The sequence below is a fragment of the Phoenix dactylifera genome, unplaced genomic scaffold (genome assembly GCF_009389715.1).
Source record: "Phoenix dactylifera cultivar Barhee BC4 unplaced genomic scaffold, palm_55x_up_171113_PBpolish2nd_filt_p 000186F, whole genome shotgun sequence".
NCBI lineage: Eukaryota > Viridiplantae > Streptophyta > Magnoliopsida > Arecales > Arecaceae > Phoenix > Phoenix dactylifera.
The window spans coordinates 772330-791876 of NW_024067714.1; the positions used below are offsets into that span (position 1 = coordinate 772330).

Here is a 19547-nt window from a genome sequence, read left to right on the forward strand (position 1 = left end):
AGAAGATTGATTGATTCTAAGATGTTGGACCCAAAGCCAATTTATAGACTCTATCCGGATGATCGAGGAGACGCTACATTTTTCGATATATGCGATGTTTCGAAAATATCGTAATCTTTCATAAATCAATGTTCTTGTCTAAAGAGTCGTTCGATACGCCCTCACCCCACCCTGCCTCGTCATGCGACGCGCACATACATGGCACGATCGGTTGAGCTGAGCTGAGTCCGTGCATACGTGTGGTCACCAGCCCATTCCCATAAAGCTCGATTTGGGCTTCTTGGGAAATGATTTCCATTTAAGCAAGAAGAAAACTTGCTTTCACATATCTGATATGGGACTAAAAAGAAAAGAGTTTTAAAATCTTTGAAATACTTAACATCTAGGAGATAAAATTGGTTTTATTTTTTTAAAAAATATTTTTTTATAAATTAAACTCTAACACTTGGCTCATCTGCTGTTTGGATCGGAAATATCGGATGGAGTCATTATATGTCTCACGGCAATGATCCAATGGTTGTTGCACTCGATCGATGATGATTCAAATATTGAGCACCTCTAAGTGGGCATTGGATAGCAGACGAACTACTTCGACCGACGCTCCAATGTTGGCTCTGACCTGAAATAACAAAAGCAAAGAAGATTACCCATTAGGATGTATCCAGCTGAAGATTCTCTAATGCTTAAGTCAAATACGGCTCTCAAAAAATAGAAGAAGATTAGAGAGAGGAAGAGAGGTAATGTAAGAGAGTCGAAAGAGAACTTATCTAGAGGGCCCCTATTAACGCAATATATAGGCACGAGTTAAAGCCTGTCTAGTAGTCCCAAGTTATATGCTGGTCGATATAGTAAGTACTCTCGTATACCACTCATAAATTATGCCTATGCTTCTCGATCTTGAGAATTTGCTTAGGTATCATGTCTGTTAGGAAACAATTAATGGTCACCACGACTTGCTCCAAGCTAGAGGAAGAGGGAAGAGTTGAAAAGCAAAGAACTCGCCACGCACCTTCTGGATTGACCATATGGTATGTTTTTAATGGTCAGCCTGCAGTTAAATGGTCAACTTTCATTAATCGGTTTGCCTCATCGGCAGAAGTTGGTTTCGAAATGTATCATGACCCTTAACAACAACTTAGACAAGTAGGTCTAGGAGGAAAAATCTACAATAATTAATGAATGACCCTTAGCAGCAGCTTGAACAATCAGATCAATGTCTTCGTAAATTTAATTATGGGCGAATTCTTTGACCCTATATCTTAGCTTTGTTAGAGACCTCCGTTTTTAATAGATTAATTCTACAGGGATTGCTTGCTGTCCTTACTACTACTGCAAACAATTTAAGTCTTCGTTCATGGTCATGAGCATCATTTGTCCTATAACATTGCTAAGTGAGATACTCTACAAATGTCACTTCTTCAATGAATACATATTTTTTTTTTCATAGAAAAATAAATATGTTCAACTAACCTAGCTTTCGATTACAAGAGAGCAAAAGAAGAGATCACTGTTGGAAAGTTGAAATCTATTTATGAAACGGGATCATAATCATAGATGACTCCATGCAAATGATGGCAGCCGTTCATCAAATGCATGGCATCAGATGGAGTGATGTCGGGTTAATAATAACTTTTACACGTACCTGCTAGTTAAAAGATGAACTCTTTAAGAACGTCCAGCGGTGCAGGCCTGATACCTTTTTAGGTAGGGCTGTCAAACGGGCCGAGCTGCTCGGGCTCGGCTCGGGCCCGGCTCGGTAAAAGCCCGGCTCGAGCTCGGCTCGTTAGTCAAACGAGCCCGAGCCCGAGCCCAAAATGAGGCCCGTTTAAAACTGAGCCCGAGCCCGAGCTCGAGCCCGAGCAGCTCGCGAGCCCAAACGAGCCCAAAAGAGAGCTCCAGCCTCCAAGCCTCCAACCTCCAAAATCGAATTGGATTGGGACTTAGCCCGTTAACCCAAACCCACGTTAATCCTTCCCTCCCACCTGACTGGCTGACCACCTCCTCTTTTTTTTTTCTTTTTTTCTTCTCCTTTCTTCTGGGTTTCTCCAGAAGCTTCCGGTGCCCTCCCCTCTTCTCTTCTGGGTGTCCCTCCCCTCCTCCCCTCCGGGTGTCCCTCCCCTCCCCTCTCGCCTTTCTCCTCCGCCGCCGATGCCGAGCTCGCTGCCATGACCGCCATTTCCGCCATGCCGACGATCCACGAAGACGTCTGCAACGTGGCCGACGACAAGCGCGTCTCCCTCCTCGTCGTCCCCTTCCACAAACACCGGGCTGCCGGCGGTGACGACAGCGGCCACATGGAGAACGTGGGGCCCGGCTGGCGGGCGGTGAACCAGAGGGTCATGAAGGAGGCTCCGTGCTCCGTGGCCGTCCTCGTGGACCGAGGCTTCGGCGGGGGCGGGCAGGTGGGCCCGGCCGAGGTGGCGCATGGCGTGTGCGTGCTGTTCTTCGGAGGTCCCGACGACCGGGAGGCGCTCGAGCTGGCCAGCAGGATGGCGGAGCACCCCGGCGGCCCGGCGTGAGGGTCACCGCGGTGAGGTTCGTCGTCATGGACCGCGAGCTCTCCAGATCCGAGCTCCCTCCGCCGCCCTTCGTTCGTCTCAGAAGAAGAAGGTGAGTCATTCTTCTCCTTTTTTTTAATTTCTTTCTATCCTTCTTTCTTCTCTTCTTCTTCTTCTCTTTCCTTCCTTCATTCTTCTCCGACGAACCGCCGGAACTGAGCTCGGCTGGCGGCTGCTCGTTCTTCTCTCCGACGGTCGACGGAGACAGGGACGGGGATGGCCGGATGGGGCTGGGGATGGGGCGGGCTCGGGCAAACGAGCCGCCCGAGCCCGAGCCCGAGCCCGAGCCCAATACTGGGCTCGGTACCGAGCCCGAGCCCGAGCCCGAGCCGGGAAGTTGGTGAAACGAGCCGAGCCGAGCCTGCAGTGGCTCGGGCTCGGCTCGGCTCGTTAACAGCCCTATTTTTAGGACGGGAAGCGCTCGGCGATTTCAGTGATATAGTTCCTGAAGATGGCAGAATCCAGAGACAACCGGCCAGAGTAACGCATTGCTGGCCCGCAGTACCCACCCACCGGTTCACGTGCCCACTCTTTAGACCCAACCCCGTTTCGAGGTCCACCAAATCAACGGCTCTAGATGAATCAGAGCCCATGAATCTCCTGTCTCTTCCACTCTTCCTCCCATCCCATGAAACTATTGGGTAGGGCTTGTATCTTTCGCGCGAAAGAAGGATTCACCTTCCTTCGCGCAAAGAGACCGTTGGATCATCTGACGCACATATCTCAAAGCGATTAGCGGGTGATTCAACGGTGGATTCGCACGAAGGATTGTGAATCCTTCTTTCGCGCGAACCCGAAACTATGCGCCCATGACCTTCACCGTCCCTATCTACTAAAATAAATAGTTTTATTTAGCTCGGCGTCGGGAGAGGGGGGGGGAGAAAGGAGAGGAATTTCTTCAGCCGCCTTCTCTTCGCTTCCTCGTCTTCCAAGAAGGTTCAACAGCTCATCTCTCTGGCCGCTAAGACCAAGATCTCCTTTTCCTCAGATTTCTTCCGGCGAAAACGAAATGGTACGCGCTCTCGTCTCCCTTCGCTTGCTCTCCCCGTTCGGTTCCTTTTTCGTCTAATTTTTGCTCCTCTTTTGGTTCAAACGGACGACGAGACTTCGAAAACCGAAACGCTATCGTGTGAAAAATGCAGTAGGATTTTGAAATACTTCATACAATTCGCTTCTCTTCTTTTCTTCCTCTGGTGTTCCCGGATCTAAAGCTCCGATTTGATGCATGTTGCTAAATATATTCATCTGATAGGAATTGTGTGCGATTCTGGAGTGGTAGAATTTTGTGATAAGATTTTTGGTGTCATTTGAAGCAAGATTGTAGAGGTGAAGCTTAAGAGTAACTCCGCTTTGATATTGCTGGAAGTGATAACCAAAATCAAAAGCCAGTTTTGCTGTAATATTCCACAGATCAAACATTGGTTCGATGAGGCAAATGGAATGAAACGGAGGGATTTTGGTGGGATGGAGCTCGAATTAATTATAAGCTACTACTGAGGAAATGCTCAGATCCGAAGCAGAGAACTTGGATTTTTTTTTTTTTGGATACAAATGATATGAGTGGATTTGATCCATGGGAATTTGTAGCATTTTGAGCTCCAGAAGTTCCAGGAGCATGGAAGCCGTGGGAAACGTCCGCAACAGGTCGTGTGAAGGGAATTCCTTTTTAGTAATCATTGATCGGAATCGCGTTCCGAGAGGGAAACGCTCAAGCTCGGATCAGTACTGGAGAGGACGGTAACGTAAGCAGCCCTTAGCCTGTTCCTGTTGGCTCTCACGAAGTCTTCTAAGCAATGGAATCCACTTGACCGGGGTGATGGCTAAAGCCTAACAAACTTGTTGCACGATTGATCGAATCTAGCCGTTCGCTGTAAGTTGATGGACGATCGGCATTAATTTAAGCGTGGGACCCCTAGAAAACCTGGCCCAAAGAGTTCATTCCTTAGTCTTTTTTGGTGCCGTTGGATTCGGAAGGGTATCACGTGTTCCATTTTGTCTTGATCCTTTTCTTTTTTCCGATTGACTTGTTTTGGTCCTCTTCGGTGATTTAGCCTTTTTAGCACCGTCTTAAGTGGCAGTGTCATCACTATACTATTATAACGGCTATTGCAACGATTTCAGTCATCCCCACAATTATTATTAAAATAAATAATATGAATAATATATCCATAATTATTTTTTATTTTTAAAAAATAACAGTTTTTATTTACATCATAATGTGTTAGTTAAAACCTTGGTTTTGAGCTCCTTTATGCTCTTTAGTTTTCCTTTTCAACTGGTTCGGTGGGACATCATAATCCATGGTATAAACTAAAAGATAGACAATGAAACCCCAATTATGGCACTCATGTACTTCCTTGTGCAGAGCTGGTTCCTGTCAAGCCAATATATTATCTCATCTAACTGCCTGCGCCATGCCTGATAATGATATCCGTGTGATATCTTGTACATGGATGGGGGAGAGGAGGAATTTGGAAAGGTCTATTTTAGGCGTATTGATATTGGTTGTTAGAGGTTTGGAGCTAGGGTCATGCAATATGTCTATATTCAAAGAATAATTTCATTTAGAAATGACTTCTATTATCTTAAAAATATTAGTTTCTGATATCACGTTTGATATAAATTTTTGATCAAAATCCCCCCACTGACGTGGGGCCTGTTTGGAATCCTAGGTAAGATATCCAATGAATATATCCTAACAGTAGAAGGTGAGGGCAGGGGCAGTGATGGAAGAAAAGAAATCTCACCCAATAGGTGGAGTAACCAATCATGCAATGTAAAAGTAAAATACTCAAGATACCACATTCCATTTATGTTATGTAGATTCATATGATCTTGCATTGCATATAAGACCCCCTCAAAAATCTTAATTTTTCATCCATATATGTATTCCATCATATCCTTAAGTTTTTAGGATGAAGTAATCATGGGATCAAAGTAGAAGCCGGTGAATGTCATAGTCTCCAAATGAGGAATCACACGTTCACACTCTCGAGCTTTCCTTCTCGACCATGTGAGATATGCTAGAAAGGTAAAGCACTAAGACTTCCAGTGCAAAACAAAGATTGGACGTTATTAACAAACTGCATACGAAAAAGTCTGTTCCACATCAACCTTTCTTAATCCTCTCTCTCTCTCTTATCTTTTTGTTATTATTCAATGGACTAATGAACTTGGAGTGCATGTTGAGCCAAGGAGATGGACCCAACACCCTCTCTTGGCAGTGAAAGGATGTGGCATTGGGTCCTGTGGGGAATGGGTTTATATAAAGCATATATCATCTTTTGGCATAGAGAGGCATCCCCATGTGGCCTCCTCTTTGGCCCATCTCTCCATCCCAAGACAATGACAAACAATTGATCAAGTGAGTCCCAAAGACGTAGAAAAATGAATCCAAAAAGGCAAATCGGAAGGTCCTCAGAGAACGCTTCTTTATAATATCCCCTTCCAAAGCTTCAATAATAGTTAAAGGAGTCCCACGCTCCTACCATTTATTTATAGTTTTATGCTGACTACTCTTTTTAATAAGAAGCTATAAATCCTGTAAAACTGATATTCTGCACCCACCTTGTTGTTGCTCCTATGTTTCCACCTAGTTTGGTGTCACGGCTAAGTGAAAGCTTTGGGGTGAGAATATCAATAACCTAACGTTCGAACGCTCCGTTATCTCTATTGACTGTTGGGGAAGCACATGGCTCTACTCTCTCGGCCCGGCGGGTTTGGTAGTTGCTGTATAAAGGATTGAAATCGAAGGATTTGGTGCGGTTTTCACCATCATTTAACGAATCAATATCTTCACTTGTTTTCAATCTCGCCTTTTCGAAGGGGATTTTTTTTTTCTGGGTTTGTTTTTGATCCCAAAATGGATGATTTGTTGCCCCAGCCAAGGTTCGGGAGCTAGATTTTATGTTTTTCTTTCTATTGGATTCGATTTTCTGCCAAAGATTTGGTTTTGGAATCTCTATCTTGATTGCCCATCAAAGATGGAACCTTTATCTTGATCTCTTTAAATTTTTCATCGTCTTTTTTTTTTTAATTATTATTTAGCTGGATTCTTTATTTCTTATTTGCTTTGTTATTTCTCTCTCTCCAGCGCGCGCGCGTCTCATGCCAGGTATTTAGAGTCACTTATCTAACGTTGGAGTTTAGATTTTATAATATCATGGAAGAGCTGCTTTGATAATTTTTTTTTCCTGATTTTAGTTTCTATTTATTGAGAGTCGAAATTTGGCACTAGTTAAACATCTGCTTGAGTTGTGAAAAACAAAAAGATCTGAATTTGGGTTTTGAAGATTGAAGAATAGGTGGCAATATTCAGAAGCCAGGATTTTTTTTTCTCAATTGTTTAGCTTGTCCAAGAATGTTCTGACCTCGTAAAAGTAGATATGATATGTTTTCAGCTTATGTTTAACTATGACTGCCGTGAGTGTTGGACTAACTTTAATTTACTATCTTAGCTCGTTTACAAAACTTAATTTATTTGGATTGTTTAATGATTACAGCAGTCTTTTGTTAAGTATGTCGAATCTGAAAAGGTCCCCAAGGAATTTAAATCATTCCTTTACTGTTCTCCTTGAGGCTTGGAAGAAAAATTTGCTCCATGGCTTTTTATTTAGTCTGTGTTAAGTTATTTGATTTTTCATTTTTCCCATCAATTTCCTATGCCTATCAGAGCATCATAATTTTACTGTTGTTAATTCTTTTTTTATCATGTAAAGGATTTCAACCAATTTTTACAAGACAATTATAAATGTGATATAAAATTTTGCCCCAAAGTCAAACCTATGGAAAAAACATTAATTTTTCTTGGATTAAAGTTGGAACACTACCTTGCTTTTGACCCAGCCTATTTCAGATATTGTTTTCTTGTTTTGGATGAAGACTTTCTTAAATGCAATTAAAGAAGTTGAATTTTATGTAAACCTAAATTGATTATACTCTCATCTGCTTGTGGTCAAGAAGTTTTCAACCCCATGCTATTAGCACAATGGTCATTGAAAATATATTTATAATTTTCTTGATGAATAGAGTATTTTTAAAAATCTAGCAAAGTTTGCAAGTACTTTACAAATCACTGTGACAAGATTTTGCTGTACTCTTCCCTTTTACATACTCAAATTTCAGGAGATTCGTTATTTTTCCTACTTTACTCGCAACTTTATCTCATGTTATTACATTTCCTCTATCATCGTTATCCCATATTTTGACATTGTTACCATGACAATCTAAACTAGAATATGATTCTCAGTGTTTTGACTTTTACGCTATCAAGGTTAAGGACTAAAACTGTCGTTGTTTTTCCTAATGTAGGTATCTGCCCTTGCTTATACTTTTGTAGAATGAGAGGCACCATCAACTGACTGCTTTTGCCTCCATAATATTGTGTAATAATTGTAAAGTAACTGGTTGACATGAAATGGCGACCAGTGTTGGTCAGACTTATTATGGATGGTCACAGGAGGAGTTATCTGATCGAGATGATTCTCAAGTAATTTTTTTCTAATCTCTTTGGGTTGTTCACCATCATAATTATTTGTCTAAAAAAATCTTTAATGCTCCTTTAGAGTGCTAAACTAACAGCAATTCATTCTTACATGTATCAAACCATCTATTTTTTGCTCTTTAACCCTTTTTTAATGACATTATTCAGGTTACATAAATGCTAACTACAATGATAAGATATTTATCTATTGCTAGTTTCATTTTGCATTTCAGATTTTTTAATATATGATCTTACATGTAATATATTGTATCAAATTCTACACTATATTTGCAACAGAATGGTACGAGTTCTTTTATTCTCTGCTGTGGTCTTATTGGTTCTATTTTGCTTGTTTTCCTCTCCTTGCAGTTTCATTGCTGTTTTTGAAGTATATACAGTTGGGATGATATAAACTCCTTACATCTGCTTATTAAGTTAGATTGCTATGCAAAAGGTCTATAATGAATATAATTTTCCTATTCTGTTGTTATTGGGTGGCTAAATGGGTGCTTGAGCTTTATTAAGTACCTGAGTTTCATTTCTCTGTATTTCCTGATGTGACCTACTTTGTTATTCTTCTCCTATATTGAATTCTGAACTCATGATACATTACCTTTCAGCTGTGTTGGTATATTAATTTTCCCCTTTTTGTTTCTTACATTTTCTGTTGATTTATATGGATATTATATTAAGTTTGATACAAAGTTAGCAGAGAATATAGCATGTGATACAAAGAAGCCAATGAAAGATAATTGGGGTGCTGTAATTATTTAAATATATTGTTTTCTTTCATTTATGTAGAGTATTAATATTGTTAATGTGGTTTGCAGGAAGCTTCGGTCTCGCAAATGCTTGATCATGGTTCTATATCCTTTGGAAGATTTGCAGCTGAGTCATTGTCATGGGAGAAAAGGTCAGTGTTTACTCACGACAGACGCCAGGAGGAACTGGACAAGTTTAGTGGCTTAGTTGCCAAAAAGAAAGCATACTTTGAAGAATACTACATAAGGCTTCGAGCTTTAAAGGCCTTGGAACAGAACCAGCAAACTGAGCTCACATTGGATTATGGTGGTGATGGTAGTAATTCTAGCCAAACTGGAGAAGATGATGAAACAGCTCTGCAGCATGGAAGTCTTAGAGAGGGGGCAGCAGAAACTATTGATGCCCCTTCTACAGAAACTGAAAATGAACTAAACTTCAAGCAGGATACGAAGTGCAGTCAAGCTCTTCAAACTAGACCGCTGTATCCAGGATCCACAACATCAAATATAGACTCGCTGAGAAGAAGCATGGAAAAAATTGAGCCAGAGAAAAACTTTAACCATGCTGTGATGCAAGACCTGGACAGAGAATCCTTGTCGTCATTAAGTAGAAGCATAGAAGAGATTGAACAGAATGATATCAGTAGTGTTGATGACAAAGAGATTCTGAGGGAACAGGAGAGTCCAGGGTCTAATGTTGAATCTGGGCCTCCTACCAACAGGTCTGTGTCAGACGTGACAAATTCTAGAACCGGAGTCTCACAGCATGCACCTGGTCACAACTTGATACCATACAAAACCAAACTGGCTGTTGAGAAACCTCCAGACTGTAAATCAGTTCCTGAAGTGAAGAAGGTATGGCAAACTTGGAATGTTTTCTTGCATGTGTATAAAAACTACTTGTTACTTTGAATAAGCTAGTTTGTTTTTCTTCAGTGACCAAATGAAATCAAGACTGGGAAAGGAACTGGAAATGTTTGTTTCGCTATGCTGCAGCAAATCCAACTTCCCAGTCAGATATGATGTCCAAATTTGTTTTAAAAATACGGCGTGCTAGGGACATACTTGGGCAATAGCTCATTTAGGAGGAAAATCTTGACCACCATGGGTCACCCAGTCCACAAAATTGATTCAGATAGGATTTTGGGTGCAGTAGTTCGTGCACATTTTCTAAATGCAATATCCCCTTTTCCACCATTCAGCTCAGAGCTAAAGCAGAGCCGGCTTGTTACTGACCGTCTCCACAGAATCCCAGCATGATTTATTGATCAGAAATTGTTTCTTCCTTTCATCCCTTTAACCTTCCAATCAGATATAACTTATTTTTATATTAGTTATCTAACCAAGGGTATATATCATGGCCATCACCCACAATTCAGAGAAGCATAAAAAAAGAGAAGTTGATGTACTCCATACGGTGGATTTTGATATGCCAAATATTACCTATTCTTCAGTTTATTCTTAATAGTAAATACAGACTTACTGTATATGCTAAGTATTGTTTGTTCCTACTAGCGTACTGAATATATTCAGTCAAGAGAATAGTGTAAGCCTAATTCTGTTATACCATGAGATTGATCCTTAACATTCTAGTCAGAGCATGAGAAAAATGCTTGCCACATACATCACAAATACCCTGGATTGCTTGTTTTATCATATTAATCTCCTTTTATGGGCCTAGGAACATCAATGTTTCATTCAAGTCATCAGTGCAGATATTCAATGTGGATATGAGGAAATCTCCTCCTCCCTAGCAAATTATACTAATAAGCACATAGTTATGAAAATATAATTTCGTGTTATGAAAATATAGCTTCATGATGAAATCAGGACTCTCCAAGTAAAACGTTCTTTCATTTGAACAACTTAGCAATTTTCATTTTAAGTTTTTCAATATTTATTTCCACAAGCAAAATGGTTACTTTTAGGAGGCCTAAGCCACAGAACTCAAGATAAGTTGGTCTTTTACTATGGCCTATGGGGCATCAGTAGTAACAGTTGATTTTTCACACTGTTCGCAATGCCTCCTCTGCTCCTTTCTTTGGTCGTAAGACATATGGTATTCTAAGATTGTCGGTGTTTCTTGTAGCGGAATGTCAATACCAAAAATTCACTTGAATAAAGAACAGATTAATGACACCTCAGCTGCTCTTTTCCTTTTTCTTTTTTTAACACTGGATAATCAGGTTTATTTTTGATTTGATCTTATTTTCAGGAGCCTGTTGCTTCAGTCAAGACTGGCCTGGATCTAAAACATGGAACAAAGACAGAAGTATTTAAGTTGTCAAGTAGAGCTAAACATTCACGACAGAAGCTAATTGGCAAGGCAGATAGCAGTCTCCATTCAAGCAAGACAACTGCTAATAAAGTCACAAGCAACAATAAATCTGCCTCAGTTGCTTCGCATGGATCAGTTTACAGAAGTATGTTCCAATATTACCAGTGCATGCCCGTTTTCTCTTGCCATGGAAAGAAGATCAGGCAGTAGGGAAAGTGCAGCGAGATTGGATTTGAAGACCCCCAACAGATTTGTATTATCACAAAATCAGGCAAATGGTGGGTCAAGTGTGCAGGTGAGTTCAAAGAGGACTTCTGACAATTGATCAATATTGTAATCTTTGAACCTTCTAGCTTGCTTTTTCCTTTTCTTTCTTCTTTTTTTTCCCTTCTGAACAACACCCGTAGCACTTTTGATTTCAATATCACAATAATCTTGCTGCAGTCACTGACTGTCCCAGTTGTCATTTTTATAGGGTGGTTCAAAGAGGATGAACGCAACCTGTAGTGTGAAGAGCCAGGAACTACAAATTAAAAGGTTAACTTGTTACATGATCATGACATCATTTTGAGAAGATATATGTTGCACTTTAGATACTCATATTGTTGTTTTGTAATATCTGCTTTGAATTTTTCAGGGACTGCAAAGAAGTGATTAGACAATCTTTGACATCGGAGAGCCAGGGCACCTGCCTGAAGGGCAGAGCTGCCCATGTTGTCAGACAATCAAAGCCGAGGTTAACATCTCAACTGCATCTGAAATTTGAAAATTATGTTTTTGTTCTAATGTTTTGCAATTTTTTCCAATAATATATTAGAAAGACTAAAATTTTAAAACATCTCTTTTTTGATTTCCAGTTCTACGAACCTTTTGGCAAGGAACAAATCTAATTCTGATGGTGCGTCTGAAGTTCAGCTCACAAATACCATCCAAAGGAACAAACCAAAGGAGGTAAAATGGCACATTATAGATGCTTCTCTTGTTCAGCAACTTTTATTTTCAGGGAGCCATTCCTAGCTGACAAACAAGAAAAAGTTGTTTTACCTAGTTACTCGACCATATATTGGCTCCTAATCCTTTTAGGAAATATGATATTTGGATGATAATCAGACCAATCCGTTAGAAGAATAGATTCAGTTTGCAATATGTTCAATAATATATGCATCAATCATTAGACTCCGGTAATGCCAAAACTTGGTATGATTCGGTCATATTAATGTTCAACGGTACAATCAATTGACTTACCAATTTTGATTTATGATATCAGAGCAAATCAGCGCGCTGAATGATTTGGCATCCAAAGTTCTCATCCTTCAAAGTTCTCATCCTTTCTTGTTTTGAAACTTAATGAGATTTAGATGTTTCTTTTATGTTTTTTAATTGTGTGCCAATTGTCACATTTAGTAACGTTTTTTGGAACTCTTGTAATTGCAATTACAAATTTGAGGCCTTAATGCTTGGTGCAAAACTTCATTTTATACAAGTACAAAACTATCAATTGAGTTCTTGGAGTGTTAAAGCATCTAATCTCATGCAAAGGAGCGGGTTTTAGTTTTTGATCCCATAGATGAGGAGAGTCTCATGTGATGCATGGAAGACAGAAGACATTTAATTATAGGGCTGAAATTGGATAAGATACGGATCTAATAGTAGTATATTCATATATATATATTGGTTTTATTTGACCAATACAGTACAGATACGGATGTTAGTCAGATACAAAAATACACATCCATATTTATTTTAAACGGGTACGGGTATAAATCAGATACCGAAAGTATAGATATAAATCGGATAATTAAACTTTATGACCACAAAATCAAAGATATTACTAAGTGGATGATCAATCAAGTTAATAGTATGTTAATGTGACTTTTTTTTTTTTTTAAGTTCATGAGTGCTATATAAAATTAAATAAAATTACAAATGGAATCAGATATTCAAATATGGATTGGGATAGTTATCTATCCATATCCATTTTTTTTTATGGATATGGATACGAATACAGATATTAGTCGGATGCTCAAATTTCTTTCCATATCTGGATCGATTCAGATACAAAATTGGTTCTGAACGGATATTATTTGATCCACTTTCACCCCTATTTAATTGGTTCCACTCAACACAACTGAGTGACATGCAACTCAAATAGTACTTGGTGGTTGAATTACATGGATTTGTAGGGGGGTTTTCTGTGATGTAAAGGAGACTTATCTCTAAAGATTTTGCAGTAACTTCCTTAGCATCAGACCTTGCTTTATAACAACATGCATAACGATCCTCTGAGCTCACTAGCAGAGCTGGAAATATAGCACTTTTCTAGATTGTCTTAAAACTTTTTCTTAGGTGTGCTGTGATTCTCATGAAGTTGATCATGCAGGAAAAAGGGGACAGAAGGTGGAAGGGGCCTCAAGGACCTAGTACCAAGATTGTTGCTCCTCTCACTGGAAATCTCAGGACAGGAAATAAAAAGGTGGGTTTCATTCCTGCGTATCCAATGACCATTATTATAGAACAACAGTGGTTTGTCCTATAACCATCTCTTGTGGCTACCAAGCATTAGTGCCTGGCAGACATTAGATGACTGATGACTGTGGATCTGGCACATTCCTGCAACTGTAACACATTCCTTTAACCCTTGCTCTGATGAGCAGCATTATCTTGTGGAAAGTAGGAACCATGCATCTCTTCTACTCACTTTTATCCTGAAAACTACAGGAATTTCCCTCCCGAACTGGTGAGGAATCAAATAATCGGAGGGAACCCCAACTCAATATGTCACGGGATGGGAGGAAGCCAAGGTGTGCTACTCTTTTGCACTTTTTGAAGCTTTGCGTATTGAGGCATTGCTGCTTATGTTTTTGTTCCCGTCTTTCCCTCCAAACAATATCGTTTTGGTTGTGACAGGCGAGAAACACCACGATGGCAATGATTTGTCTGAAGATGCAAAGCCTCAGGTGTTCCCATTAAAAGGAATCAATCATCAGATAGCTGCAATCATGCATAATGCAGTGTGCGGTTAACTAGTTATAATACCTGTTTTCTCTCCTAGTTAAAATGGCTGCTGCTGTCAAGTGGTACATATCTGTAGTCTGTGTAACTTGCTGTATCATATATGCCATAAAAGGCTGTAATTTAGATCTTGTATTGCTTTGGAGCGTTGATCCCGTCGGGTTACTTTTGTACGCGTTGCGACGATTGCAGTGAAAACACACGTGCGGGGTTGTTCATCACATGAACATTCTAGAAAGGGTAGAATTCAAAAAATTCTAAGTTCACAAACTCAGAAAATTATGAATTAAAAAAAAGAGATTAAAATTAAAACTTGATTAATTTAATTCTATAATTAAGAATTGTAAAGATCCTATTTTACCTTTGAGCGGGTAGATTTTTACTGCTATCTGATGATCGAAGGATTCAGATTTGCTTGAAGCCGTACAAGTGTCCGACCTTTATAGGTATCCACACGAGGTACAGTTCGCTTCAAGCATCTTGATTTCATCGAAGTGCTAGCTTCCTTACAGAAGATTCTCTTTTGAAGGTTGAAATTTTTTTAAGCAATTAACTTTTGATTGCTTCCAAGAGGAGGAAGAAGGAAGAAGAAAAAGAAACATTTTCTCTTTTTCTTGGAAGGAGGAAGAAGAAAAGGACTTCCTTGCGGCTAAAGAAGAGGAAGAGAAAAGGCTGAATTCAATAATCTCTAATGCATATTTAGCCCTCACGCCCCCCTCCTCTTTATAATTTAGTTACCTTTCCATAGCACTTATCAATATTTTTAAACTGATAAATACATATTTTACCATGAAATTGAACAAACATTGAAGTAAGTTTAAAATATGGTAATTATTCTCTTAAACTAGATTCTGAACTTGTCTCTCTCTTGTTTGCAATCTTTCATGAAAATTTCATAAAAACATATAAGGAGGAGATTGTGTTGACCCGATTTGGTAACCTGATAGAGTTGTAATCAAGCTAAGCTTATAATTAAATGGGTTTTGGTCCTGATTCGATTGAAAGTTATAATTAATTATGTATGGGGCAAAGGTTTGATTAACCCTTTTTATTAGGTCACGGTCCGGTTTTTAGTCTTGTCTGGTCGAGTTCGATCTGAAGCAGCTCAGCAAGAATTAAATGTAAATAACATTGGGCTCGAGAACAATTTCAAGCAAATCAACGATCATGACCCACCTCAAATCCAAAGCCAATTCCCAACCAATTCCTTTCCTACCTTCATATAAAATTTATAATTTTAAAACAAAAATAATAATAATAATAATAATTGAATATCCATGATTCACTGTTCATATGAACAGTGTCCCGTGAAAAACACTGTTCATATGAACAGTGTTAGGAAAAACAAAAAAAAAAAAAAACTAAAAATGCATTTCACTGTTTATCTTCTTCCCTCCCGACGATCCCGCGACCAGATCCTCCGGCCCTTCTTCCGCCCTCCTCCCAGCTTCTTCAGCCGCGCCAGCAACGCCCGCGTTCTTCACGCGCTGCAAGCATCCCAACCGCATCCGAGCAAGCGTGATTTCCAGCGATCTACCAACGCCCATCAAGCATCTTTCATGATCAACGCCCGAATCATCCCGTGGCATCTTCCATCTTCAGCGCATCTCCTCCCTTTCGAAGTCAGCCGTGATCCAAGCTTCCACCGTGGCCGTGATCGGCTCCTCCCACCAGCCCACGGGTCATCACCTCCTCACAGCGTCCAAGCAATCCCACTGCTAGCAGCCTATGAAGCAGCCCAAGATCCCGTCCGTATTCATCTTCTTCCCGTGAATCACCCCCCTCCACGGATCAAGCTCCAACATCACGCGTCCGTGAATGGTGTCTTCCCGAGATCCCGCGGCCAGACCTTCATCCGAATCAAAGGTCTCAGCCCCTCTCCCATGGATCCGCTCCTCCCATCATCGCACCCAAGCTCCATGGAACGTGCCACAGTCAAGCCTCCGAGTACGCCCCTTCCGGAATCCCAAGCATCCTCACTTGCCTATAAATAGGGTGTCCATCAGAAGAAGAGGGGGGGGAGAGGAGCTCGGATCGGTTCAAAAGAAAAACAGGGGAGACCCCCTGTTTCAGTGAAAAGAAGAAGAAAGCCGAGAGGGAGATGAAGATGGGAGGACTTCCGGCCACCATGAGCAGCTAAGCCTCGGTTTAGGGGTTTGATGAAGCCATGGATGAGTATTTGTGTTGCATTTCTTTGATTTTTAGCATTGTAAGACAGTTGCATACTCGATGAAATTATGATCTTAAAATGTCTTGTTTAATTTATGTAAGATGTTTATCTTGTAGAAAGTCTTTGCATGAATTAATCTAGTTTATCGAAATTGAATCCAATACCTGTGGTTTGGAAGAGATTGCTATGCAACTATCGGATTTATCTTTGAAAAATTAATCCTCAGATGAATCATGCTAAATAGGACAGACCATGCCTATCCTTAGAAAAGATGGTTTGTGCCAGGCTTAGATGACTCATACTGTGGGTTAGATTTCAGCTTTTTGTATAATTGCCCTAACTTGTAGTTAAGAGCAATCAGATCATACACGCATCTAAGTCATTGAAAGCATCACAATTACGAATCCATCGGTGGATTCTAGCCCTAAACACCTCTCTCCATAGATAATTCATACTACTACACCCATATTAATTCTTAGTTTTTATCATTTACTCTAGCTTATCCCCTTTGAAGTAATCATTTAATTAGGAAAAATAACTTGTCTCCAATCCCTGTGGACCGACACCCGTAATCACTATCCTACAGGATACGTGCTATTGCGTGGTTTATTTTCAAAATTGAAATAACCGATCAATTTTTGGCGCCGTTGCCGGGGATTGCTAGGATAGTTATTTTTCTTACTAAAAAAAAATTTATTTAAAAATTAAAAAAAATTTCTTAAAATTTTTTTTTCTATTATTGTTACTTTTCTTATCTTCTTTTTCTCCCTTACTAATTTTTATTTATTTTTTTTATATATTATTTGATCAGGAATCGAGGAAAAAAATCTGGGATGATCAAAAGGAGAACTGCCGGAAAAGAAATGCTGTAGAGGTTTGCAAAAAAAAAAATTAAATTGCTGGGAAAATTCCCTTTGGTAACCTCTAAACTTTTCTTATTTAAATTAATTATTGGTTTGAAATTTTGTGGTGATTGTTTGATTTTAATTATAGCAAAATTGTGAATGCATGCTTGATACACATACACAAATCAATTTGCACATAGTAAGGGCAGTCACCCCAACAAGATAAGAGCCGGATTTCATCACCGGACTCTTGCCCAACTTAGGTGAACTCAATCTCACATAGTGTCATCTTTAATTAAAATCAATTAGACGTTGGCTCCTAGGGACATTCGAGCTCAATAGGACGAAGATCACCGAAGGTTGCACCAATTTCGCTCTGTGGCTTAGTTGATGTCTAGGCAAGCTTTGTCCCTATAAGGGAGACAGTTCATCTGTTCGAGGCAAGTGGGTTTTAAGTGGGACCTTTGCGAACGCATCGTGACCCCTCCACTTACCTGGGAGCTTACCTGGTCAACTCGGTTCATTAGACCGGATTGGAGGCTTAGGTGCCCTCTTCAAACCAGTTAGGAGCTATCTAGTGATTTTAGGACAAAGACTAGGATTGATATGCTTTTCTCTTTTATTGCATGCTTGATTGATCGAGTACTAGTGTATGCACGGTAGTCGTTCTAGAGTACAAAACCTATTACCTTTTGACCCTGAAATAGAACGAACCCTTAGGAACATTCGAGCTAAGATCAAAACATTAGGATCATCCCCACCTCTTAAGATGGCTGAAGAACAACCCAAACTCCTGAGGGAGTACTTTACTCCCACTATTTACACTTCCCCATCTTGCATTCGATTACCTGAGGTAGCAGCTGTACAATATGAAATAAAGTCTAGTGTGATCCAAATGCTCCCATCTTTTTATGGGCTCACCAACGAAGACCCCTACAAACATTTAGATGAATTTCTTGAGATTTGCACCACTGTCAAGATTCAGAACTTCACTGATGATGCCCTGAAACTTAGGTTATTCCCCTTCTCCCTTAAAGATAGAGCCAAACAATGGCTGAATTCTTTAGCAGCTAACTCAATTCGTTCTTGGGATCAAATGCAACAAGAATTCCTTAAAAAATACTTTCCCATAGGAAGAACGAACCAGTTTAGACGTGCTATCACAAGCTTCTCCCAAACTGAGGGAGAAGAATTTCATGAAACTTGGGAGAGATTTTGGGACCTAATCCGTAAATGTCCACATCATCAAATACCTAAGTGGCAGCTAGTGCAATGCTTCTATGACGGATTGACTGAACGAAACCGTCAGATGATTGATGCCGCATGTGGGGGGACATTCATGCTTCAAAATGAGCATGAAGCATGGAAATTATTTGAAAATCTAAATGAAAACTCCCTCCACCATGCTTCATGTTCTCGTCAAGCACCCCCGAGTTCTCAAAGAAAAGGGACCATTTGTGAAATAAGTCATTCTATGGACCTGTCTAGCAAGGTAGATGCATTGTCCCATAAGATTGACCAACTGATGATAGGTGGGCATTACATGAACTCTTCCCAAGCACAAGTGTGTACTATTTGTTCTAGCTCATCCCACCCTATTCATGAGTGCCCTTCAGCGCCCCAATTCTCCGAACTCGTGCAAGAACACATCAATGCTGCTAAAACACTGCCTAGACCGGGTAATGACCCATTTTCCAATACATATAACCCGGGATGGCGAAATCATCCAAACTTTTTTTGGAAGCAGCAAGCTTCGAATACTGCCCAACCTTATTTCCAAAACTTTCCAAACCCTCAGAATTTTCAAACCCCACAAAATATTCATCTCTACCGTCCCTCGACTCAATTTCAACACACTCCTCCTCCACCCCAAAGAAACACAGCCTTTGAGGAGAAAGTGTTGAACGCCCTTCAAGGTTTGGAAACCATTACACAATTAGTGCACTCTCATACTCAATCAATCGCCAAGCTAGAATCCCAAATGGGTCAACTAGCTAATGCACTAAACAAGCGAGAGGAAGGAAAGCTTCCAAGCCAACCACTAAGTAATCCTAGGGACAATACATGGCTCAAGAAAATCAACTAAATGCAATTCATCATGAACAAGCCAATGCTTTGACTACCCTAAGGAGTGGACGTGTAGTAAACAATAAGATTGGGGAGGACAACAATAAGGAAGATGAAGAAGAGGATAGAAATGTGTCAAATGAAAAACCTTCTTCTTCTTCTTCACCTAGTCCACCTTCTGCCAAAACTCATATCCCAAAGGCCCCATATCCTGAAGCTCTTAATTCACCCTCTCCCTTTGGCAAAAAAGGAACTTCACTAGAGGAAATAATGGAGGTTTTCAAACAAGTGAAAATCAACCTTCCGCTTCTTGATGCTATTAGACAAGTTCCCTCCTATGCCAAATTCCTCAAAGACCTTTGTACACAAAAGCG

The 19547-nt window shown here is 40.1% G+C and overlaps 2 protein-coding genes and 1 non-coding gene across 4 annotated transcripts; 2 read left to right on the forward strand and 1 right to left on the reverse strand.

The window, feature by feature from the left end:
- The first annotated feature begins 3427 nt into the window (after positions 1–3427).
- On the forward strand, positions 3428–11322 carry LOC120105067 (protein WVD2-like 7). 2 transcript variants are annotated; one of them, XM_039117143.1, is made up of 4 exons: positions 3428–3570; positions 7869–8046; positions 8871–9656; positions 11017–11322. In XM_039117143.1, exons 2-4 carry the CDS (start codon positions 7975–7977, stop codon positions 11287–11289), a joined length of 1131 nt encoding a protein of 376 aa, XP_038973071.1. In that variant the 5' UTR covers positions 3428–3570; positions 7869–7974; the 3' UTR covers positions 11290–11322. The 2 variants fall into 2 exon arrangements, with proteins under 2 accessions (XP_038973071.1, XP_038973072.1); XM_039117144.1 differs by lacking the exon at positions 11017–11322 and adding an exon at positions 9738–10365.
- LOC120105068 lies at positions 11294–14243 on the forward strand. Its single transcript, XM_039117145.1, has 7 exons — positions 11294–11374; positions 11555–11616; positions 11717–11815; positions 11937–12030; positions 13460–13552; positions 13798–13880; positions 13987–14243. Exons 2-7 carry the CDS (start codon positions 11570–11572, stop codon positions 14009–14011), a joined length of 441 nt encoding a protein of 146 aa, XP_038973073.1. The 5' UTR covers positions 11294–11374; positions 11555–11569; the 3' UTR covers positions 14012–14243.
- A 4008-nt stretch (positions 14244–18251) lies between these two features.
- On the reverse strand, positions 18252–18357 carry LOC120105073. Its single transcript, XR_005507468.1, has one exon. It is a non-coding gene; the product is annotated as a small nucleolar RNA R71 (small nucleolar RNA).
- Positions 18358–19547: the final 1190 nt, after the last annotated feature.